Genomic DNA, 25,011 nt, shown 5'->3' with positions numbered 1-25,011 from the left:
TGGTTTAAAGGAACTGTTTGTTTGCTGTTTTTTTTTTTTGTCACTTGCGGGTGACATGGCGCTTCTTGAAGAGTTCAGGTTACTTGAGGAATGAAGAATAAAACATATTACCCATAAATTCAAATTCAATGGGAATATCGCTCTTTTGATTGGTCAGAAAAAATATAAAAGGTTACCATGCCAACAATCCTCTGTGGTGTAGCACAGGGTTAGTGTCCCTATGACAACCCTATGACAACATTAGATTGGAAACATTGTAACTTTGCACTTGCATTACACAGGCTACTTTACCAAATCTTCCACCAAATGCAATGGTATGGCACTGGCTAGTATGTCACCAACCTAACTAACTAATCCAAATCGCTGCGTGTCTCAAGACAATGTGTAGCTAGAATAGATGTTTACCAACCGTGGAGCCACTGTGTGTCATGGCCAGTCACACTAAACCCCTGGTTTTCTAAAGGCTTTAGCTGGGTCACGGCATCAAAACAAGCTAGACAACTACTTTCTTAGGCCTGTAAATTGACATGAGTCGTTTTAGAGCTATCTATAATGTATTTTAATTACAGCTTGTAGTAAATTAGGCTGTATGAGGGAGGAGCTCGTTAGTGTCAGCAAGGCCATCAATGTGCCATGCCTAGATGCAGGTGAAGGGTAAACCTAACTTCAGGAAATACACATGGTCTGTGACGGTAACAATCTCAGTATGTTGACAAGGATTTTATAGTTATTTTTTGTTGTTGATTCGGGTATATTTTCGATTGTGTGAGATGATCCATGATAAATGCATTGATTTGTATGAAAAGTTGTACATTTATTGGATGTGGTATTTATTGACCCTGGAGTCCCTGAAAGGTATATACCTCTGTTGTATTTGTCCCCTCACGTCTATCTCTCTATCTATCTGGGGTTTTGTGTGTATCACAGGAGGTTGGTGGCACCTTAATTGGGGAGGACGGGCTCGTGGTAATGGCTGGAGAGGAATATGTGGAATGGTATCAAATACATTAAACACCTGGTTGCCAGGTGTTTAATGCCTTTCCATTTGCTCCGTTCTAGCCATTATTATGAGCCGTCCTCCCCTCAGCAGCCTCCACTGGTGTGTGTGTGTGTGTGTCTGTAGCAGTGGGTTCTGTATCTCTCTGGTGTGATGTAGCCTGCCCTGTACCTCACTGTTCCATAGTGTACTGTGTCCCTGTAGCGTCAGTCAGTGTCCGACTCCCGCATGTGCTTGTTTGTAAATACCCAATAAATAATCAACATAAACCAAACCTCAAAGTCTCTCATGTGTCTCATTTCTTCTCTATTCCCCTCAAACTCATCTCTGGACCTCAAAGCCAGTTCCACTGTGTTTTTTTATTGTTCCCCTCTAATGAGGGACTGATTTAGACCTGGGACACCAGGTGGGTGCAATTCATTATCAGGTAGAACAGAAAAGCAGCAGGCTCCGGACCTCGTAGGGTCAGAGTTGAATAACCCTGCTCTATTCCATCGAGCTATGGCGAATGCTTGCCTAGAAAGTATGTGGTACCTCGATATTAAAGCCATTCCAATCAAAGAGCTTAGTGTATGTTTTCATCTGACCTAGCCACTTCTGTCAGAGCAGTGAAGGGGAGTGCATGAGGAAAGATTGAGGGAAGGACTTACTCTCTGAAATGAGAAACTATCCCTGTTTGAATACTTTAAATGATTTCCTCATTAAAGTACCCACAGACCTGAGAGGGAGGGATTGGCTAGGCAGCTTTAGCTCACACATGCAGTGGAGGCTCATGGGAGGAGCTATAGGCGGACGGGTTCATTGTAATGGCTGGAATGGAATTGATGGAACGGACTGGTTGCCATATGTTTGTTTAGTACCGTTCCATTAATTCCATTCCAGCCATTACAATGAACCCGTCCGCCTATAGCTCCTCCCACCAGTCTCCATTTACACATAGCCTATATAATCACATACAGATCAGTGATTTGCTGAAGGTAAGGAGGAGAGAAGGGCCTCAGTCCTGCCTGTCTGTCCTCTTGAGGTCACGTCCTCAGATGAGGGTCGTGATGGAGGAAAACGCTGTATCACCTGGCCATTGGAGTCATTCAGCTTTACACCAACAGGTGGTGCTGTATATCACACATTTACATTTTGGTTATTTAGCAGTCGCTCCATTACGTGTAATGAATATCCCACCAGTTATGCAGCGTCTTCATAAGGATGGAGGAGCAGCGATATTCTTGGGCCTGTGATAGTATGAAGGGTTAAGTGGTTTAGAATATAACAAGTCCACAATGCTTTGTAAACAAAAACGCCATTTTATTGTTATTGATAATAAGGTCAATGTTTGAAATTACATTCTGTCAGATGAACTGTGGTATTTTCTCAAAAGACAGGTTATAAGCAGCAATTTAAATTGTACAACAAAGGGCTGGATTCTCACCGCATCGCAGAAGTATCACGGGAGATCTGCGTTATAGCTCCATTTAAATTTAAAGGCAATGTTCCCGCATTCGTGGAGACTGCATTCACGATAAACACTGCATATGTCGGCTTAATCGGAAATGACCTTTACACTTTAATGCGATCTTCCGGGATACGGATTGAATCCAGCCCAAAGTTACATTTCATGCAAACTACATAAATAACCCTTCACTATATTGATGAATGCTATAATATTCCTAATCCCCCATTGGCAATAGTGAGTGAAGCAAATACACAGGTCAACTATAAAACATTCAACTTAGTGTTCAAAGTCAAACTAGAAACTGCACCAAAGAGAACTGCAAGTGAATGGTTACAAATCTCAGATTCAATTCATTTTCCTGATTGTCTGACCAAATAAAAAGAGAACATTCCATCAGTCAGAAAAAGTAAACAGGTGAAGAAAAGAAAGTCATATACAATCATAGCAATATTTAACACTTTGTAGCAAAATGAAGGCCTTTAACTATTAACTTTAACGCTTAGATAATAACTATCAATTATGAAATTGATTCATTACATTACTTAGGTCAATGTTACTGCATTATCATTGGTACAATATAACGATCTTGAAATGATCATATTCACTAAGGCAATAAAAACTACTTGGTTTGATACATAGAAGGGTCTCTAGCTGGTACTGGTAGTGATATTAAAGTTATTGTACTGAAATCCTTACAGGACGTATTGCTTTTGGAGATTGAACTCACTTAGGCGTCAGTTTATTTACAACATGGCACTTTTACATTAAAGGCTCGATTCAATACGTAGAGCTGAAGAGAACATTAAAGGCAATGTTTCCACGTTAGCGGAGACTGAATTCACGGTAAAAACTGCATATGTCGGCTCAATTGAAAATTACTTTTACACCTGAATCACGCTATAGCGCCGAACTTCAGCATCAGGGATTGAATCAAACCCGAAGGGCTGTGTATCGCGGAAGTATCGCAGAAGATCTGCATAAAAATGTAGAGGTAGGCCTCCCAAGTGGTGCAGCGGGCTATGGCAGCGGTGTATGGCAGTGGTCTATGGCACTGCATCGCAGTGTTGCGGTGTCACTACAGCCTGGGGTTCGATCCCAGGCTGTGTCACAACCGGCTGTGACCGGGAGTCCCATAGGGCGGCGCACAATTGGCCCAGGGTTGTCCGGGTTAGTGGAAGGTTTGGCTCGGGGGGGCCTTTACTTGGCTCATCGCGCTCTAGCGACTCCTTGTGGCAGGCCAGGCACCTGCAAGCTGACAGTCGTCAGTTGGCCGGTGTTTCCTCCGACACATTCCGGGTTAAGCAAGCAGGTGTTAAGAAGCGCGGCTTGGGTCACGCTTTGGAGGACGCATGACTCGACCTTCACATGTCCGAGCCCATTGGGTAGTTACAGCGATGAGACAAGATCGTAATTGCATCGCAATTGGATATCACAAAAAAGGGGGTAAAATTGTAAAAAATTATATTGTCATGGTAATTTCAGATTGAGCCGACATGCAGCGTTTACCGTGAATGTAGTCAGCGAGAACACGGGAACATTTCCTTTACATTTAAATCGAGCTATAATGCGGATCTTCCACAATACGAATTTAATCCAGCCTTAAGACTCTATGGTCTCCATCCATCCCTTCCGCCCTCTCTGACTAGTAAATCAGACTGTCACTGGTCTGCTGACCGTCTGTCAATCATTCTCAATCATTCTCAATGGTACAGTAAACAACAACACCCTCATTCCTCTCAGAAACAAAGCCCAAAATCATCTTTATAACAAATCATTTCAGGGAAGCTTTTTCCCCCAACACTAGTGCAAAGTTAGCTGAACTGAGCTACTTGGAAGAAGAAGAGAGACTGAGCTGAGATTTCCCCCCTCCTTCCTTCCTTGTCCTCTCTCACCAATCATGTCTGCCGCAGCTTCAAGAGTATGTTGTTCAGTCGCTCCTTCCGGACCTCCCTCCAGCCCTCCTCCTCCACCTGTTTCTTCTCCTCTTGTCTGTTCTCAGTGAGCTGTGGTGGGGTAGATGCGACATTAGGAGTTAGTTATAACAATTAGTGACACAGACAAAGAACTCCATATGAATACTTCAAGACAGCCCTCATGGGAGACACTAATGAGTGAATATCTTTACAGTTACAGTACAGAGTAGAGTACTCAGAGGAGAGCACTCACATGGGGTGTGGTGCTGAGGGGGTTATTGGGGCACTGGGGATCACGAAGGGGCTCACTAGTCCACACAACCTTCTTCTTCCCCGCCATTTGTCGACCTAGAGGGAGGGGAAAGAACCTTAGTGCACATGGATGGTATTTTGTGTGTGTGTGTGTGTGTGTGTGTGTGTGTGTGTGTGTGTGTGTGTGTGTGTATATATATATATATATATATATACAGTAGATGTCCTTAAAATTCCCTTATGAGTGTCTGTTCTTTGCTGGAGACTGTTTGCTGGAAATACATTTTGGTTGATAGTTTATGGGGAAAGCTGAACCTAGCTGGATGTTCTTAGATGGCAGTGAAGACATGACAGAAATGGGAAAGCACTTATTCTGTGGTTGGAAAACTGCTGTGTGTGTAATGCTGAACATGATATGGCTCAATAAATACTGTAAAACAGAGAGCTAAACTGAGCACTGAGATGAACACACACACATCTATGTCCATATAAACATACACTCAGTACAATACTACTGAAAGACAATGAACACATTTAAAATAAAACACACTGACACACAGGCACACACACACACCTACAAAAACTTAAACTAACACACACACTTGCTTCATGGACCTGACATGATGTGGCTGTTGTTGTCCCCAGTAGCTACATAGCTGGAAACTCCTCCTCCATCTTTCTCTCGTTCCTCCTCTCTCCCCCTCCTCAGGCGTATCTGTCTGTCTCTGACCCTCTCCCAGTTCCTCAAAAGGAACACGTGGTGCTTCAGGACAAACACCCTGACAATCAAACAAATACATAAATAAGATCATTATTTTGAGAAATGCACAGGAACTACAAGTCTGCACCTCCATGTGTATTAACATGGCAGGTTGTCTTCTGTCTTTACCCGTCACTGGTGGTCATAGGCTCCATGTCCAGGTAGGGAAACAGCTTCCTACTGGGACTGGAACCCTCCTCCTGGGGAGAGGGAGGGAGGGACACCCCTGTCTGGTGACTGGAACACTCCTCCTGGGGAGAGGGAGGGAGGGACACCCCTGTCTGGTGACTGGAACACTCCTCTTGGGGAGAGGGAGGGAGGGACACCCCTGTCTGGTGACTGGACAGGCTCTTCTCTTTTGGTTGGTCTGGGAGGAAAACAAAGACAGACAGAGAGATAATGAGGTATGGACCCCTCCACACAGACTGAACACTTTCAACGTGTCACTGCAACAGTGGGATGTCCCCCCCCCCCCCTCAACCAAGTAGGGTGGTAAGTCATGTTGAAGTCAAGTATTGATGTACACACTACAGTATAAAGGTTGTGTACGGTATGCACATACAGGAGCCAGCTGTGACTTTAGGGTACTCACAGGATGAGATCTCTCTGGTCAGAGGAACATCTGGCTCTTTGTGGAGCTGGAACACACAGAGACATGGTCATTCAAGTGAGTGAGTTTATTCTGTGTGTGTGTGTTTGTGCAATGTGTATAGTGTGTGTTACACACCTGGTTGTGCCTGAAGAGCCACATGACGTCAAAGGGCAACTGAAAGTCAATACGTCTCATTCTTAGGTACTTCCCTGTGAGAGAAAGGGGGGTGTTAAAAACCTGACACACACAATCTCTCTCTCTCTCACACACACACACACACACACACACACACACACACACACACACACACACACACACACACACACACACACACACACACACACACACACACACACACACACACACACACACACACACACACACACAGAGTTCTGTTAGGTGACCTAAACTGGGATATGCTTAACACCCCGGCAGTCCTACAATCTAAGCTAGATGCCATCAATCTCACACAAATTATCAAAGAAACCACCAGGTACAACCCTAAATCCGAAAACATGGGCACCCTCATAGATATTATCCTGACCAACTTGCCCTCCAAATACACCTCTGCTGTTTTCAATCAGGATCACAGCGATCACTGCCTCATTCCCTGCTTGCGTACTGGGTCCACGGTCAAATGACCACCCCTCATCACTGTCAAACGCTCCCTAAAACACTTCAGCTAGCAGGCCTTTCTAATCGACCTGGCCCGGGTATCCTGGAAGGATAGTGACCTCCTCCCGTCAGTAGAGGATGCCTGGTCGTTCTTTAAAAGTAATTTCCTCACCATCTTAAATAAGCATGCCCCTTTCAAAAAATGTAGAACTAAGAACAGATGTAGCCTTTGGTTCACTCCAGAACTGGCTGCCCTTGACCAGAACAAAAACATCCTGTGGCAGACTGCACTAGCATCGAAATGTCCCCGCGATATGCAACTTTTCAGGGAAGTCACAAACCAATACACGCAGTCAGTTAGGAAAGCAAAGGCTAGATTTTTCCAACAGAAATTTGCATCCTGTAGCTCTAACTCCAAAACGTTTTGGGACATTGTAAAGTCCATGGAGAATAAGAGCACCTCCTCCCATCTGCCCACTGCACTGAGGCTAGGAAACACTGTCACCACTGACAAATCCTCGATAATCGATAATTTCAATAAGCATTTCTATACAGCTGGCCATGCTTTCCTCCTAGCTACCCCAACTCCGGCCAACAGCTCCGCACCCCCTGCAGCTACTTGCCCTGCAGCTACTTGCCCAAGCCTCCCCAGCTTCTCCTTTACCCAAATCCAGATAGCAGATGTTCTGAAAGAGCTGCAAAACCTGGACCCGTATAAATCAGCTGGGATAGACAATCTGGACCCTCTCTTTCTAAAATGATCTGCCGCCATTGTTGCAACCCCTATTACCAGTCTGTTATACCTCTCTTTCGTATCGTCCGAGATTCCTAACGATTGGAAAGCTGCCGCGGTCATCCCCCGACTCTAGACCCAAACTGTTACAGACCTATATCCATCCTGCCCTGCCTTTCAAAAGTCTTCGAAAGCCAAGTTAACAAACAGATCACTGACCATTTCGAATCCCACCGTACCTTCTCCGCTGTGCCATCCAGTTTCCGAGCTGGTCATGGGTGCACCTCAGCCACGCTCAAGGTACTAAACGATATCATAACCGCCATCGATAAAAAAACAGTACTGGGCAGCTGTATTCGTCGACCTGGCCAAGGCTTTCGACTCTGTCAATCACCACATTCTTATCGGCAGATTCAACAGCCTTGGTTTCTTAAATGACTGCCTCGCCTGTTTCACCAACTACTTCTCAGATAGAGTTCAGTGTGTCAAATCGGTGGGCCTGTTGTCCGAACCTCTGGCAGTCTCTATGGGGGTACCACAGGGTTCAATTCTCGGGCCGACTCTTTTCTCTGTATATATCAACGATGATGCTGTTGCTGCGGGTGATTCCTTGATCCACCTCTACGCAGACGACACCATTCTGTATACATCTGGCCCTTCTTTGGACACAGTGTTAACAAACCCCCAAACGAGCCTCAATGCCATACAACACTCCTTCCGTGGCCTCTAACTGCTCTTAAACGCTAGTAAAACTAAATGCATGCACTTCAACCGATCGCTGCCCACACCCGCCCGTCTGACCAGCATCACTAATCTGGACGGTTTTGACTTAGAATATGTGGACAACTACAAATACCTAGGTGTCTGGTTAGACTGTAAACTCTCCTTCCAGACTCACATTAAGCATCTCCAATCCAAAATTAAATCCAGAATCGGCTTCCTATTTCGCAACAAAGCCTCCTTCACTCATGCTGCCAAACATACCCTCGTAAAACGGACTATCCTACCGATCCTCGACTTCGGCGATGTCATCTACAAAATAGCCTCCAACACTACTCAGCAAACTGGATGCAGTCTATCACAGTGCCATCCGTTTTGTCACCAAAGCCCCATATACCACCCACCACTGCGACCTGTATGCTCTCCTCGGCTGGCCCTCGCTACATATTCGTCGCCAGACCCACTGGCTTCAGGTCATCTATAAGTCTGCTAGGTAAAGCTCCGCCTTATCTCAGCTCACTGGTCACGATAACAACACCCACCCGTAGCACGCGCTCCAGCAAGTTTTTCTCACTGGTCATCCCCAAAGCCAACACCCCCTTTGGCCGCCTTTCCTTCCTGTTCTCTGCTGCCAATGACTGGAACGAATTGCAAAAATCGCTGAAGTTGGAGACTTATATCTCCCTCACTAACTTTAAACATCAGCTATCTGAGTAGCTTACTGATCGCTGCAGCTGTACACAGCCCATCTAACAACCTACCTCATCCCCATATTGTTTTAAATGTACTTTTTTTGCTCTTTTGCACACCAGTATTTCTACTTGCACATCATCATCTGCACATCTATCACTCCAGTGTTAATTTGCTAAATTGTAATTACTTCGCTACTATGGCCTATTTATTGCCTTACCTCCTTACGCCATTTGCACACACTGTATATAGACTTTTTTTTCTATTGTGTTATTGACTGTACGTTTGTTTATTCCATGTGTAACTCTCTGTTGTTGTCTGTGTTGCACTGCTTTGCTTTATCTTGGCCAGGTCGCAGTTGTAAATGAGAACTTGTTCTCAACTGGCCTACCTGGTTAAATAAAGGTGAAATCATTTAAAAAATAAATAAAACTCCCTCACCAACATGTATGGGAGCAGGCAGGAGGCTGTAGTCTTGTTCTCCTGGTGTATATTCCAGTCTCTCTCTGTTCAGCTGGTTCTGAGAGGAGGGACTGGGGAAGAGACACATTTACACAATGAAATGAATAGAATACACACCATTTGTGAAATCAATTCAGAGTATGTGAAGTTAGTTTGTATGAACGGGTGCATGATAACTCACTCTGTAGTTTTGTAGTCATCTGAGTAGAGCCCCGCCCTCTGAAACCTCTTCCTAGGCAGCTGGTCAGCTCCCTTATCTGATTGGCTGGCCGGGGTTAGGGATGGAGTTTGGGTTAGCTCTGATTGGCCTGTGTATATGGAGGGGGTGTGGGTGACTGGCTCACCTTCACCAGAACTAAGAGGAAGGAATAGTGAGAGAGCGAGAGATAGGATAGAGAGAAAGAAAAAGAGAGAGAAAGGGCACTGGCTTAGCACACAGTGCTGTCAACCATGTGTTAATACACTTTGTCTGTGTGAGGTATTAAGTCTTCAGTGCACATCTAGCAGCTAGTTGCAGGGTATGTAAAATAGCATGCATTTTCTAGACTTTCTCAGTAACGTTTTGATCGCTGTGGGAGTGAAATGTTGTTGCGTTAAACTTTGCGACCATCTGCGAGGGCACTCGCTGAGTCAGTTGGGATAAGGGTGAGTTCTGACGGTTTACCTTTGGAGACAGGATGGATGCTCGACCTCCTCTTTCTCAATGCGCCTCCTCTTCCGTCTTCTCCTCCTCTGGCTCTGAATCACAGCTTCAATCACCTCTTGTACTGAATCTCCTCCCCCTCTGTTTCTGTCTCTGTTCTGGACGTCTGTCTCAGTTGGAGGGTTTGGTTGGCTTGTAGGACAGAGGAAGGGGGAGACCAAAGGGGAGGCTAGAGGTTTCTTCCTGGGTCTTCCAGGCCCTCTCTTAGCCCCAAAACTTTGACCGGTTCTCAGCCACTTCAGTTGCCTTCTGCTCAGGTCATAGTGTGGATCTTGAGTCCAGAGAGAAGTCATTGGAGCGAGGACAGGGAGCGAGAGAGAGAGATGAGAGAGGTGGGAGACAGAGGGAAGAGAAAGGGAATGATTGGGAAATAAAGAGAGGGGAAGAGAGAGAGAGGAGAGGTGTATATGTATCAGTAACTGAAACAGCAGCAGTCTGTCTCAGTGTGTCCCTGGGATGGGGTGACTCTACACTTCCTTTGCACTGCTGCCTGGTATTCCCCTCAAATCATATACTCCCCTTCTGGGAATCACAACAAGCAGTCAAGCACACACACACACACACGCACGGTATGCACCAGAGGAGGCTGGTGGAGTGAGCTTTAGGAGGACGGGCTCATTGTAGTGGCTGGAATAGAATCATTGGAACAGAGTCAATCTTTCCATGTATTTGATGTGTTTGGTACCATTCTACCATTCTACTATATTCCATTCCAGGCATTACAAAGAGCCCGTTCACCTATATCTCCTCCCACAAGCCCCCTCTGGTACACACACACACACACACACACACACACACACACACACACACACACACACACACACACACACACACACACACACACACACACACACACACACACACACACACACACGAAAACACCCACACACACGCAAACACCCACACACACAAATTATACATTAGAATGTGTGTGTGGGCTGTGTGTGTGTGTGCTCAGTCACATATGTGTCTGGTTAGATTTGCGACTGCCAAACAAATCCATCCTCCCTCCTCCCCTCTCAAAAACAACTCTCTACCTCCCTCCCTCTGCCCTCCCTCACTATCAGTCCCCCGCCATCCCTCTATCCATCACTTCTCCTCAAGTATCTCCTTTCTTCCCATCTTTCCAAAATTCCCCAACATTAACACTGACTGAGCAGCCTTTCCTTCTAGGGTTTTTCCAGCCAGCCAGTGAACAGGACAGTATGTTGGCCAGCCAGCCAGCCAGTGTACAGGACAGTATGTTGGCCAGCCAGCCAGCCAGTGTACAGGACTGTATGTTGGCCAGCCAGCCAGCCAGTGTACAGGACAGTATGTTGGCCAGCCAGCCAGCCAGTATACAGGACAGTATGTTGGCCAGCCAGCCAGCCAGTGTACAGGACTGTATGTTGGCCAGCCAGCCAGTGTACAGGACAGTATGTTGGCCAGCCAGCCAGGCAGTGTAGAGTACAGTATGTTGGCCAGCCAGCCAGGCAGTGTACAGTATAGTATGTTGACCAGCCAGCCAGGCAGGTAGGCAGTGTACTGTACAGTATGTTGAACAGCCAGCCAGACAGACAGTGTATAGTACAGTATGTTGGCCAGCCACTCAGCCAGACAGTGTACAGTAGTATATGTTGGCCAGCCAGCCAGCCAGGCAGTGTATAGTAAAGTATGTTGGCCAGCCGCTCAGCCAGCCAGCCAGCCAGGCAGTGTACAGTAAAGTATGTTGGCCAGCCAGCCAGACAGGCAGTGTACAGTACAGTATGTTGGCCAGCCAGCCAGACAGGCAGTGTACAGTACAGTATGTTGGCCAGCCAGCCAGCCAGGCAGTGTACAGTAAAGTATGTTGGCCAGCCAGCCAGACAGGCAGTGTACAGTACAGTATGTTGGCCAGCCAGCCAGCCAGGCAGTGTACAGTAAAGTATGTTGGCCAGCCAGCCAGACAGGCAGTGTACAGTAGTATATGTTGGCCAGCCACTCAGCCAGGCAGTGTACAGTAAAGTATGTTGGCCAGCCACTCAGCCAGACAGTGTACAGTAGTATATGTTGGCCAGCCAGCCAGCCAGGCAGTGTATAGTAAAGTATGTTGGCCAGCCGCTCAGCCAGCCAGCCAGCCAGGCAGTGTACAGTACAGTATGTTGGCCAGCCAGCCAGACAGGCAGTGTACAGTAGTATATGTTGGCCAGCCAGCCAGCCAGGCAGTGTATAGTAAAGTATGTTGGCCAGCCGCTCAGCCAGCCAGCCAGACAGGCAGTGTACAGTACAGTATGTTGGCCAGCCAGCCAGACAGGCAGGCAGTGTACAGTATTATATGTTGGCCAGCCAGCCAGCCAGGCAGTGTACAGTAAAGTATGTTGGCCAGCCACTCAGCCAGGCAGTGTACAGTACAGTATGTTGGCCAGCCAGCCAGACAGGCAGGCAGTGTACAGTATTATATGTTGGCCAGCCAGCCAGCCAGGCAGTGTACAGTACCGTATGTTGGCCAGCCAGGCAGTGGCCAGCCAGCCAGTGTACTGTACAGTATGTTGGCCAGCCAGCGGCCAGCCAGCCAGTGTACTGTACAGTATGTTGGCCAGCCAGGCAGTGTACAGTTCAGTATGTTGGCCAGCCAGGCAGTGGCCAGCCAGCCAGTGTACTGTACAGTATGTTGGCCAGCCAGCCAGGCAGTGGCCAGCCAGCCAGTGTACTGTACAGTATGTTGGCCAGCCAGCCAGGCAGGCAGTGTACAGTATTATAGGTTGGTCAGCCAGCCAGCCAGACAGGCAGGCAGTGTACAGTACCGTATGTTGGCCAGCCAGCCAGGCAGGCAGGCAGTGTACAGTACCGTATGTTGGCCAGCCAGCCAGACAGGCAGTGTACAGTACCATATGTTGGCCAGCCAGCCAGCCAGGCAGTGTACAGTACCGTATGTTGGCCAGCCAGCCAGGCAGGCAGTGTACAGTACCGTATGTTGGCCAGCCAGCCAGGCAGGCAGTGTACAGTACCGTATGTTGGCCAACCAGCCAGGCAGTGTACAGTACAGTATGTTGGCCAGCCAGCCAGGCAGGCAGTGTACAGTACAGTATGTTGGCCAGCCAGCCAGCCAGCCAGCCAGCCAGCCAGCCAGCCAGGCAGTGTACAGTACCGTATGTTGGCCAGCCAGCCAGGCAGTGTACAGTACTGTATGTTGGCCAGCCAGCCAGCCAGCCAGGCAGTGTACAGTACTGTATGTTGGCCAGCCAGCCAGGCAGTGTACAGTACAGTATGTTGGCCAGCCAGGCAGGCAGTGTACAGTACAGTATGTTGGCCAGCCAGCCAGGCAGTGTACAGTACAGTATGTTGGTCAGCCAGGCAGTGTACAGAACAGTATGTTGGCCAGCCAACCAGGCAGTGTACAGTACAGTATGTTAGCCAGCCAGCCAGCCAGCCAGCCAGGCAGTGTACAGTACCGTATGTTGGCCAGCCAGCCAGGCAGTGTACAGTACTGTATGTTGGCCAGCCAGCCAGCCAGCCAGGCAGTGTACAGTACTGTATGTTGGTCAGCCAGCCAGCCAGCCAGGCAGTGTACAGTGCCGTATGTTGGCAAGCCAGCCAGCCAGCCAGCCAGCCAACCAGGCAGTGTACAGTACAGTATGTTGGCCAGCCAGCCAGGCAGGCAGTGTATAGTAAAGTATGTTGGCCAGCCGCTCAGCCAGCCAGCCAGCCAGGCAGTGTACAGTACCGTATGTTGGCCAGCCAGCCAGGCAGGCAGTGTACAGTACCGTATGTTGGCCAACCAGCCAGGCAGTGTACAGTACAGTATGTTGGCCAGCCAGCCAGGCAGGCAGTGTACAGTACAGTATGTTGGCCAGCCAGCCAGCCAGCCAGCCAGCCAGCCAGCCAGCCAGGCAGTGTACAGTACCGTATGTTGGCCAGCCAGCCAGGCAGTGTACAGTACTGTATGTTGGCCAGCCAGCCAGCCAGCCAGGCAGTGTACAGTACTGTATGTTGGCCAGCCAGCCAGGCAGTGTACAGTACAGTATGTTGGCCAGCCAGGCAGGCAGTGTACAGTACAGTATGTTGGCCAGCCAGCCAGGCAGTGTACAGTACAGTATGTTGGTCAGCCAGGCAGTGTACAGAACAGTATGTTGGCCAGCCAACCAGGCAGTGTACAGTACAGTATGTTAGCCAGCCAGCCAGCCAGCCAGCCAGGCAGTGTACAGTACCGTATGTTGGCCAGCCAGCCAGGCAGTGTACAGTACTGTATGTTGGCCAGCCAGCCAGCCAGCCAGCCAGGCAGTGTACAGTACTGTATGTTGGTCAGCCAGCCAGCCAGCCAGGCAGTGTACAGTGCCGTATGTTGGCAAGCCAGCCAGCCAGCCAGCCAGCCAACCAGGCAGTGTACAGTACAGTATGTTGGCCAGCCAGCCAGGCAGGCAGTGTATAGTAAAGTATGTTGGCCAGCCGCTCAGCCAGCCAGCCAGCCAGGCAGTGTACAGTACAGTATGTTGGCCAGCCAGCCAGACAGGCAGTGTACAGTAGTATATGTTGGCCAGCCAGCCAGCCAGGCAGTGTATAGTAAAGTATGTTGGCCAGCCGCTCAGCCAGCCAGCCAGACAGGCAGTGTACAGTACAGTATGTTGGCCAGCCAGCCAGACAGGCAGGCAGTGTACAGTATTATATGTTGGCCAGCCAGGCAGTGTACAGTAAAGTATGTTGGCCAGCCACTCAGCCAGGCAGTGTACAGTACAGTATGTTGGCCAGCCAGCCAGACAGGCAGGCAGTGTACAGTATTATATGTTGGCCAGCCAGCCAGCCAGGCAGTGTACAGTACCGTATGTTGGCCAGCCAGGCAGTGGCCAGCCAGCCAGTGTACTGTACAGTATGTTGGCCAGCCAGCGGCCAGCCAGCCAGTGTACTGTACAGTATGTTGGCCAGCCAGGCAGTGTACAGTTCAGTATGTTGGCCAGCCAGGCAGTGGCCAGCCAGCCAGTGTACTGTACAGTATGTTGGCCAGCCAGCCAGGCAGTGGCCAGCCAGCCAGTGTACTGTACAGTATGTTGGCCAGCCAGCCAGGCAGGCAGTGTACAGTATTATAGGTTGGTCAGCCAGCGAGCCAGACAGGCAGGCAGTGTACAGTACCGTATGTTGGCCAGCCAGCCAGGCAGGCAGGCAGTGTACAGTACCGTATGTTGGCCAGCCAGCCAGACAGGCAGTGTACAGTACCATATGTTGGCCAGCCAGCCAGCCAGGCAGTGTACAGTACCGTATGTTGGCCAGCCAGCCAGGCAGGCAGTGTACAGTACCGTATGTTGGCCAGCCAGCCAGGCAGGCAGTGTACAGTACCGTATGTTGGCCAACCAGCCAGGCAGTGTACAGTACAGTATGTTGGCCAGCCAGCCAGGCAGGCAGTGTACAGTACAGTATGTTGGCCAGCCAGCCAGCCAGCCAGCCAGCCAGCCAGCCAGCCAGGCAGTGTACAGTACCGTATGTTGGCCAGCCAGCCAGGCAGTGTACAGTACTGTATGTTGGCCAGCCAGCCAGCCAGCCAGGCAGTGTACAGTACTGTATGTTGGCCAGCCAGCCAGGCAGTGTACAGTACAGTATGTTGGCCAGCCAGGCAGGCAGTGTACAGTACAGTATGTTGGCCAGCCAGCCAGGCAGTGTACAGTACAGTATGTTGGTCAGCCAGGCAGTGTACAGAACAGTATGTTGGCCAGCCAACCAGGCAGTGTACAGTACAGTATGTTAGCCAGCCAGCCAGCCAGCCAGCCAGCCAGGCAGTGTACAGTACCGTATGTTGGCCAGCCAGCCAGGCAGTGTACAGTACTGTATGTTGGCCAGCCAGCCAGCCAGCCAGGCAGTGTACAGTACTGTATGTTGGTCAGCCAGCCAGCCAGCCAGGCAGTGTACAGTGCCGTATGTTGGCAAGCCAGCCAGCCAGCCAGCCAGCCAACCAGGCAGTGTACAGTACAGTATGTTGGCCAGCCAGCCAGGCAGTGTACAGTACAGTATGTTGGCCAGCCAGGCAGGCAGTGTACAGTACAGTATGTTGGTCAGCCAGCCAGGCAGTGTACAGTACAGTATGTTGGTCAGCCAGCCAGGCAGTGTACAGTACAGTATGTTGGCCAGCCAGGCAGTGTACAGTACAGTATGTTGGTCAGCCAGGCAGTGTACAGTACAGTATGTTGGCCAGCCAACCAGGCAGTGTACAGTACAGTATGTTAGCCAGCCAGCCAGCCAGCCAGGCAGTGTACAGTACAGTATGTTGGCCAGCCAGCCAGCCAGCGAGGCAGACATTGTACAGTACCGTATGTTGGCCAGCCAGGCAGTGTACAGTACTGTATGTTGGCCAGCCAGCCAGCCAGGCAGTGTACAGTACCGTATGTTGGCCAGCCAGCCAGGCAGTGTACAGTACCGTATGTTGGCCAGCCAGCCAGGCAGTGTACAGTACTGTATGTTGGCCAGCTAGCCAGCCAGCCAGGCAGTGTACAGTACCGTATGTTGGACAGCCAGGCAGTATACAGTATAGTATGTTGGCTAGCCAGCCAGCCAGTCAGGCAGTGTACAGTACAGTATGTTGACCAGCCAGCCAGCCAGCCAGCCAGGCAGTGTACAGTACAGTATGTTGGCCAGCCAGCCAGCCAGCCAGCCAGGCAGTGTACAGTACCGTATGTTGGCCAGCCAGCCAGGCATTGTACAGTACCGTATGTTGGCCGGCCAGCCAGCCAGGCAGTGTACAGTACAGTATGTTGGCCAGCCAGCCAGCCAGGCAGTGTACAGTACAGTATGTTGACCAGCCAGCCAGCCAGGCAGTGTACAGTACAGTATGTTGACCAGCCAGCCAGCCAGCCAGGCAGACAGTGTACAGTACAGTATGTTGGCCAGCCAGCCAGCCAGCGAGGCAGACATTGTACAGTACCGTATGTTGGCCAGCCAGGCAGTGTACAGTACTGTATGTTGGCCAGCCAGCCAGCCAGGCAGTGTACAGTACCGTATGTTGGCCAGCCAGCCAGGCAGTGTACAGTACCGTATGTTGGCCAGCCAGCCAGGCAGTGTACAGTACTGTATGTTGGCCAGCTAGCCAGCCAGCCAGGCAGTGTACAGTACCGTATGTTGGACAGCCAGGCAGTATACAGTATAGTATGTTGGCCAGCCAGCCAGCCAGTCAGGCAGTGTACAGTACAGTATGTTGACCAGCCAGCCAGCCAGCCAGCCAGGCAGTGTACAGTACAGTATGTTGGCCAGCCAGCCAGCCAGCCAGCCAGGCAGTGTACAGTACCGTATGTTGGCCAGCCAGCCAGGCATTGTACAGTACCGTATGTTGGCCGGCCAGCCAGCCAGGCAGTGTACAGTACAGTATGTTGGCCAGCCAGCCAGCCAGGCAGTGTACAGTACAGTATGTTGACCAGCCAGCCAGCCAGGCAGTGTACAGTACAGTATGTTGACCAGCCAGCCAGCCAGCCAGGCAGACAGTGTACAGTATGTTGGCCATGCAGGCAGGCAGACAAGCAGCAGCTGAGACAGTGACACATGAACAGGACTATACATAGAGACTGGTGGTTAACTAATGACTGTGTTCTGCTCATAGCTTCATAGCCCAGGGCTCAAACAGCACAGCTGGCGGCCAACTTCACAACCAGAGACATTTCTAAGATCTCTGGCAGATCGGACTGGAAGGGTTATTAACAGACTGTGAGAATGAACCAACAAATGAGGGGGAAATCATGTGTGCTTGCGTGTGTGTGTATGTGTGACAGTTCATGTGTCATGCAGGTTCTCTGTTCAAGTCTCTAACTTGCTGTGGTAATAAAAAAAACAGAGACTAATTTCCTCCCCAATATGATGTCTGATGTACTGATTACGTACACCTGAGAGAAGGACAGTCTACCAACCTTACTACTGTCTCTGCTATGTGAAAACCTGCTGTCACTGTAGTATGTCTAGCCTGGGTGCCTGGCTTCAATAATTCTCTCTCTCTCTCTCTCTCTCTCTCTCTCTCTCACTCACTCACTCACTCACTCACTCACTCACTCACTCACTCACTCACTCACTCACTCACTCACTCACTCACTCACTCACTCACTCACTCACAACATTCCCCAGTCTCACCTGTGCCTCTCCTCTCTGTCTGTGATGGCTTCTCACTCCTCAGTGACCCGTCTTGACTCCCTGGTCTCCAATTGTCTCTTCCGCTCCTCATGCCCCTCCCACTGGTGGCAGAGGAGGTGAAGAGGTTGGTGTGTGTCGGGGGGGTGAAGGTGCTGTGACAGGGTGTGTGTCTCTCCCCCGTCTCTCTCTCTGACCCCCCCACAGCGGTCATCCTCTGCCCTTCTGTCAGAGTACCCCAGGTGGGATCGGGGGGTCTGTATCCTGCCCCCAGCCCCCCTCTCCTCAGCCAGGGGTTCTGCCGGACCCCCCAGCCCTCCCCAAACGAGGACAGGTGGGAGGAGCCTAGACAGGTGAGGGGTGTGTGTTTGAGCCTCTCTGATGATGATGATGATGAAGAGGCTGGTTTAGCAGAAGCAGAGAAGAAAGAAGAGGGGTATTTGCTGTGCCTATGTTGCCATGGAGACTCCATCAACCCAGCACTCCCTTGTCCTCCAGTCTTTCTACTTCCTCCTGACCCTGTGGTGAACTCTGACCTTAGCTGTGACCCTGCAACTCTCTCGTCCTCTTCTTCCTTTCCGTCACGATCACGCTGTCTGTGACAATGTTTGTGTCTGAGCTTGTGTTCACTCCCCCCATAGACACAGGACCGACCAGGGATGGACCCTGCTGGACAGGAACGGACCCCGGCCCTCTTTCCCTCACCCCTAACCCCCACGTCCTCACCTCCACCTCCACCCAACCCAGCCTCCCTCAGCTGCCTGCTCCTCCTCCTGTGGAACCGGGCTGGGTTGAGGAGGAGGTGAGGGGGTTGGAGGTGGGGGTGGTGGGGGGCGTAGGGGTGAGGGGGAGGCAGGGGAAAGGAGGGGTGTGGGTTTGGGTAATGGGCCATGGTCAGAGGATAGCCTCTGTAGTAGCCAAAACCCAGAGGCATGGGGGTGGTGGAAGAGGACAAGGGGGTACTGAGAGAGGAGGGGTGGAGGTGCCCTGTGATACCCTGTAAGGCACACCTCCGCCCCTGGCCACAGTCACCCTGGTCTAGGGACTCACAGGGCTTGGTGGGACAGCCACACCTCAACCTCTGCTCTGGCTTGCTGCTGCCATAAGGCAGGCCGTGGCAGGGGTGGGGGTGGAGCGGGGAGAGGGAGGGGTGAGGGGGGTAAGACAGGGGGTGAGGCGAGTAGTATCCACTCAAGTTGATTCTGTAAACGTTTGAGTGGAAATTTTGCGATGACAATAAGGAAGAGTGGCGTCTTTTCCCCCCACTCTCATCGAGATCCTGCCCCAATCCAGCTCTGGCCCAATCACGGTGGCGCCCGATGCGGACCTCGCTGAACTGCCCAATGAGATCGTCCAGTTCAGAGAGGAAGTCTGGGTCGTGCGCATGCATGAGCAGGTGCTGGTACTTCCTCTTGCGTTTGTGTTTCTGTCTCTTGTGTGTGTTGTGCCCTAGGCAGGGGCAGAGGGCCAGGTGGGAGCGCTGGTTGTGCCCTAGGCAGGGGCAGGGGGGGCAGGTATAGGGACATTCGTACCCCCTCCGCCTGTGCCTGTCTCTGGGTTCCACTAAGTCAGAAGGAGGTGTGTGTCTGGGGGAGGCAGAGGGGGGAGAGGGGGGTGAGGCTGATACTCTGATGGGTGAGGGTACAGGGGGGGGGTGTTCTAGTAACATGGAGGGCGAGAGTTGTCTCTGACCCTTCAGGTTGACCCCTAAACCTGTCCGGAACACTGACCTAGTGACATCTGAGGTCATTCCCATGGTTACCCACCCTCTCCCTCGGCCCCTTCTCTCCCCCCGCTCTGAGATAGTGTTGTGGTCCATTCCAATCACACTGTCACTAGGCAACATCTCCTTGCTGTGTGATTTACTGATAGGTGAGTGTGTGGTCTCTTTCAGGTGTGTGGGGAAGACAGGCAGATGGGGGTAAAGAGGGTGAGGAAGAGGAGGAGAAGAGAGTCTGCTGGAGGGATGGTGGAAGAGGGGATGTCGTCCCTGACCTGGAGAACTCCTCTTAAGGGAGGGAGAGAGGGATGAGGAGGAGGAGAATGAGGAGGAGAGAGGACGTGGCGATGCGCAGGAGGAGGAGGGTGAGGGGAGGGAGAAGGTGTGGGGGAGGAAGAGGGAGGGAGCAGGTTCTGTGCAGCCTCCATCACTGTAAGGGCTCTGGGCTCCACTGGAGTGGGTGAGAGATGGGGAGGGGAATGGGTGAGAGAGGGGAGGATGGGGCTGGGGAGAGGAGAAGAGAGAGGGACTAGAGAGACTGGTGAACAGTGTGGACTGAGAGGCAGGGTTAGAGTTAGCTGGAGCTTTGGGTTTGCGTCCTCTCCTCTTCCCCATGTAGATGGTCCCCCTCTTACTCACGTTGATCTGGGGACCTAGTTTACCCCCAAAGGAGGAGGACAGGGAGGGTGCTGTGGCCGACCCACACACCCCTCCTGCACACCCACGAGAGCTCTCTCTACCTCCCTCTCTTCCTCTCCCCTCCTTCCCCCCTCCACACCCAGAAAGCATTTCCCTGAGTAACCTCCTCTTCTTCCTCCTCTTCATCTCTCCGATGATGCTCCTCATCCTCAGCTTCCTGTTCCCCTTTTCAGAGGGGAAGTCTTTACCCCCCTCATCACCTCCAGAGGGGGTCAGTGTACCCCTGTTCTGGTCCTGGAGAGTCTGTTTGGGAAGTAGGGGGGAGGGGGGCAGCCGTTTGGGGCGACCTCGTTTCCTGGGCGTGGGGTTGGGGCTAGAGGGATTGGTGAGGGTGGGACTGTGATCCAGCACTGGGTTGAGCACATGGGGGTCCGGAGTCTCATCATGCCCATGAGGGAGCATCTCAGCTCGGGTAGGTTTGGGGGAGTGTCTGGGTTGGGGTTCGTCCAAGCTCGAGGTTTGGGATTTGGGGCGACCCCTTTTTCTGGCCTGAGAGACTGAACGGTCAGGTCCAGGTGAAGGGCTAGGGTCAGAGGTCAACATGTGAGACTGGGTGGGGGATGGGGGTCGCCCTGCTGGTCTGGGTCTCACAGGGGTGGAGGTAGAGGGGGAGAGGGAGGACAGACTGGAGGGTGGGGGAACGGAGGGGGCTAGGCATGACTCAGCTGACCAAAGGTTGGGTGAGTTGGTAGTTGCGGGTGTCTGGGGGGTAGTGGGGGATGTCTGGGGGGTAGTGGGGGTCTGTGGGGCAACTAAGGGGGCATCTTGGGGGCCATCTGGGTTCTCTGCCAGTCTCTGTGCCCGGTTCACCAGCCTGGTCCAGCTTGGCCGTCGGGTCTTACGCTTCTTCAGCGGACGGCTGTCCTGCTCTCGGGGGGAGGTAGGAGGAGAGGAAGAGTGGAGAGAGAGAGAGGGAGGAGGGAGGGAGGTGAGGGGAGAGGAGGCAGTGGATGGGTTGGAGGGAGAGACGGTGGGTCTTGAGGGGGCACCAGTATCATCTGATTCCCCTGTTCCGCTGGTCAGGTCTGGGCTGGGTGTACCCGTCTTCCTGCTCTGAACAGCAGACAACATCTGACACTTTGTAGAAGAGGGCGATTTATTCATCCTCAAGTCTCTGGGCTTCTCTCTTTCCTTGTCCTCATCCCCATTTCTCTCCTCCTTCCCCGTCATATCCCTCCCGCTCTCATCCATCCCAGTTCCCTCCTTCCCTCTCTCATCTCTGTCCATCTTTGGACTCTCATTCCTCCCTCTGTCCTCCTTCCCTCTCCCCTTCTCCCCTCGCTTACCCTTCCCTTTCTCACCCCTCGCTTTGTCATCTCTCTCTTTCTTCTTCTTGGCTTTCTCCTCCTTCCCTCTCTCATTTCCCACAGAGGACGGTAGTAATGGTCCCTTGCTCAGGCTGGTGAGGGAGGCAGCAGAACTCAGTCTGCCATCAGCCACTGGGGCTCCTCTCTGGTCTGGAAGTAGGGGTGTGGATGGGGGCGGTGTAGGAGGGCAGCTGAAGCCTGTAGTCCTGTCCTGGGCTGCAAGGTCAGCCTGATGGGGGCTGGAGGCTGGAGGTCTTGTTGTTGAGTTCACGTTAGTGGGGGCGGCTGAGGAAGAACAGTTCTGTTTGCGACCTTTGACCTTTGTGAGTCTGGTAGGATGGCAGGTGACTGTAGGTACTCCCCCATTCAGCATACGTCCCTCACCCTTAACACCTGCCTCACCGCTAGGGTCCTTTACCAAGGGGGAATGGGGTGATGAGGGAGGGGGGGAATGGGGGGATGAAGCTGTGGGGTCAGAGGGGGTTGCCTGGTCCATTTGGGCAGGTGAGAGTAGTTTGCTGTGGGCATCAGGTGGGTCAGGGTGCCTTGGTTTCTCCGGTAGGGTGTCTGACTTCTTATAGCCCAGGTTCACAGGGACCTGCTGGGATGAAAACATGGTTATAAACACATTGTTATCAGATCAGATTGGTCATTTATTATGTCATCTATCAGAAAAGATCTAGGTAATTTACAGGTAAAGATTTTAATATAATCAAAAATATTTAAAAGAAATATTTCTCCAAAAGAATCCCGGTTAGACCTATGATAGAGTTCTGTTAATGTATTACACAATTGCTATTTTCTAATAATTTACAGCATTGTGCCCTTGTTGACAAGGAAGTAGAGGTATGTAAATGTAATGTGTTTCAGAGCTGCATAGTTCATTAGCATTAGTGGGTCAGAGAGAGGACAGGGAGAGGAAAGAGAAAGAGGGAGGGAAAAGGAGAGCAAACAAGAGAGAGAAACAGTAAGGGTGGGGTGCTGGTGCAAGCCTGTTGGAAGACAGCTAAAGGACACAATGACAAAGAGAGAGATAGAGAAAGAAACAGAAAGAGAGGAAGAGAGGGGAAAAGAGAGAGAGAGCGAGAGAGAAGAAGAGAGAGCGAGAGAAAGAGAGAGAAATTAGGACAAATGGGAGGAGAGAAGCTGAGGTGATGGAGACTGAAATGAGGTTGACCCGGCAAGAGGAGAAATTGAGCGATCGAGAAAGAGAGAGAGGTGGAGAGAAAGAGAAATGAGAGCAGGTAGAGAAAAGAGGGGAGGTAAAAATAGACAGAGAGAAAGAGATAGGGTAGAGAGAGAACTAGAGAGCGATCGAGAAAGAGAGAGAGGCAGCTGTGCTATTGGTAGCTATAAATGGCCACGAATAGAGATGAGGAGGCTTGGCATTTCATGCTTGTCCTGTAATTTGGGAGCTGCGTTGTTGCAGCCTGACTGGTGTGTTTGCAGCTAAAGCAATAATCTACTCTCTGGGGTGGGTGATTGTCATAAGAGTTGATGGACCAATGTCTGGATCAGCTGCTAATAGTTGCTGTGCTGTGTGACTATTAATAGTCCTGTTCTCTGGTGCCTCCCGGGTGGCGCAGTGGTCTAGGGCACTGCATCGCAGCGCTAGCTGTGCCACCAGAGTCTCTGGGTTCGCGCCCAGGCTCTGTCGCAGCCGGCCGCGACCGGGAGGTCCGTGGGGCGACGCACAATTTGCCTAGCGTCGTCCGGGTTAGGGAGGGTTTGGCCGGTAGGGATATCCTTGTCTCATCGCGCTCCAGCGACTCCTGTGGCGGGCCGGGCGCAGTGCGCGCTAACCAAGGCAGCCAGGTGCACGGTGTTTCCTCCGACACATTGGTGCGGCTGGCTTCCGGGTTGGAGGCGCGCTGTGTTAAGAAGCAGTGCGGCTTGGTTGGGTTGTGTTTCGGAGGACGCATGGCTTTCGACCTTCGTCTCTCCCGAGCCCGTACGGGAGTTGTAGCGATGAGACAAGATAGTAATTACTAACAATTGTATACCACGAAATTGGGTAAAATAAATAAAATTAAAAAATAAAATTAAAAAAATAGTCCTGTTCTCTGGACTATGGTGGTGCGCGATGTTCTCTATATTCTAATACACAACTACTGCTGCTGTTTAAGTTTCTCTATCCAGACGATCACTCACTTGACCTTATTATTATTAGGAACCGCTCAGTGTTCTGGATTGGATAACACGCCTGCTGGGGGATGAATAGGAAGCACACATACTGAACACTAATGCATATCATGCACAAGCCTACATAAATGATACATTTGTAATAATATAGAATTGTGTCAAATGTGAATAGTTCTTCACACTGGAGAGATTTGTAGGGGACCCGATGTATAAAACAGAACTGAAGTACTAGTCACTGTAATAAATGAGTAGTAAGCGGTTAACAAGTCAGGTATTCAGTGAGGTAGTAGTGGTTCTCTTCTTACCTGTTTGGCTGGCGCAGTCTGAGGGTTGGCTGGGCTGGGAGGGGTGGTTGTAGGAGCTGATGATGATGATGATGAAGACGGAGGCGAGGAGGAGTGTATCTTCCTGGTCTGGGTGGTGCTGGGGTCTGACCCCTGGTTCTGCTCTCCGTCCCCCTCCTCCTGAGGGCTGTTCCCCTGCCCACTCCCCCCTCCCTCCTGACTCCCCCTCCCTGCTGCCCCCCTCCCAGGCCTCTGGTACGTCCTGATGGGGGGTTTACACTCGTAGCCCTCCAGGGTCCTGGGGGGTTTCTTGGTGCGTTTGGCCGTTTGGACTCCGATCCTCAGCCTCACATTGCCTTCAGTGCAGCTCCTCTCACTGCCTGGGAATGGGAGCTGTCTCTGCCCTGCAGCACCACAGCACCCCTCAATGAGCACCTCCAGTACTGCACCACCTCCTTCCTTCTCTATCCTCTTCCTCGTCCCACCGCCTACCTCTTTCTCTGGGTACTGCTGTGGTGGGGCTGTGGGGAGGAGAGGCGGTGAGGATGGTGGAGGTAGAGATGGGCCCCCCTTCGCTCTCTGGTCCATCAGAGATGTGAGGGGGGAGGGGTGGGGGGTGCAGCACCCAGGGTGGAAGGGAACAGGTATTGTCCAGAGATGAAATATCAAAAGGCTTTCTTGACCCAACTGTCCAGCGCTCTGTCCCTCTCTGTCTGTCAGTCAGGCTTGAACTGAGAAGGATGGAGTGAAAGAGAGAAACAGACAGAGAAAGAGGACATTTCACTGACATCAGACATTAGTAGCAGCAATACAACAACAACAGGAGAAGTCTCTGTCAGCTTTACTGAAAAACAACCGAATGACAATCCAAATGTAAAGTACTTTACAAGAACGTGAAAACACAGAAACTATACTGCCTCTAT

The 25,011-nt window shown here is 51.1% G+C and overlaps 1 protein-coding gene across 1 annotated transcript; it reads right to left on the bottom strand.

The window, feature by feature from the left end:
- Nucleotides 1-2,278: 2,278 nt before the first annotated feature.
- LOC120048866 (histone-lysine N-methyltransferase ASH1L-like) lies at nucleotides 2,279-24,277 on the bottom strand. The gene is made up of 11 exons (XM_038995163.1): nucleotides 24,110-24,277; nucleotides 17,940-22,263; nucleotides 9,849-10,158; nucleotides 9,366-9,539; nucleotides 9,164-9,255; nucleotides 6,100-6,173; nucleotides 5,965-6,010; nucleotides 5,502-5,739; nucleotides 5,228-5,391; nucleotides 4,614-4,708; nucleotides 2,279-4,450 (listed from the first exon to the last, which is right to left on the bottom strand). The coding sequence occupies exons 2-11, from the start codon at nucleotides 22,156-22,158 to the stop codon at nucleotides 4,343-4,345; spliced, it is 5,520 nt and encodes a 1,839-aa protein (XP_038851091.1). The 5' UTR covers nucleotides 22,159-22,263; nucleotides 24,110-24,277; the 3' UTR covers nucleotides 2,279-4,342.
- Nucleotides 24,278-25,011: the final 734 nt, after the last annotated feature.

The sequence above is a fragment of the Salvelinus namaycush genome, chromosome 5 (assembly GCF_016432855.1).
Source record: "Salvelinus namaycush isolate Seneca chromosome 5, SaNama_1.0, whole genome shotgun sequence".
NCBI classification, from domain to species: domain Eukaryota; kingdom Metazoa; phylum Chordata; class Actinopteri; order Salmoniformes; family Salmonidae; genus Salvelinus; species Salvelinus namaycush.
This window is presented reverse-complemented; position numbering and strand designations above follow the sequence as displayed.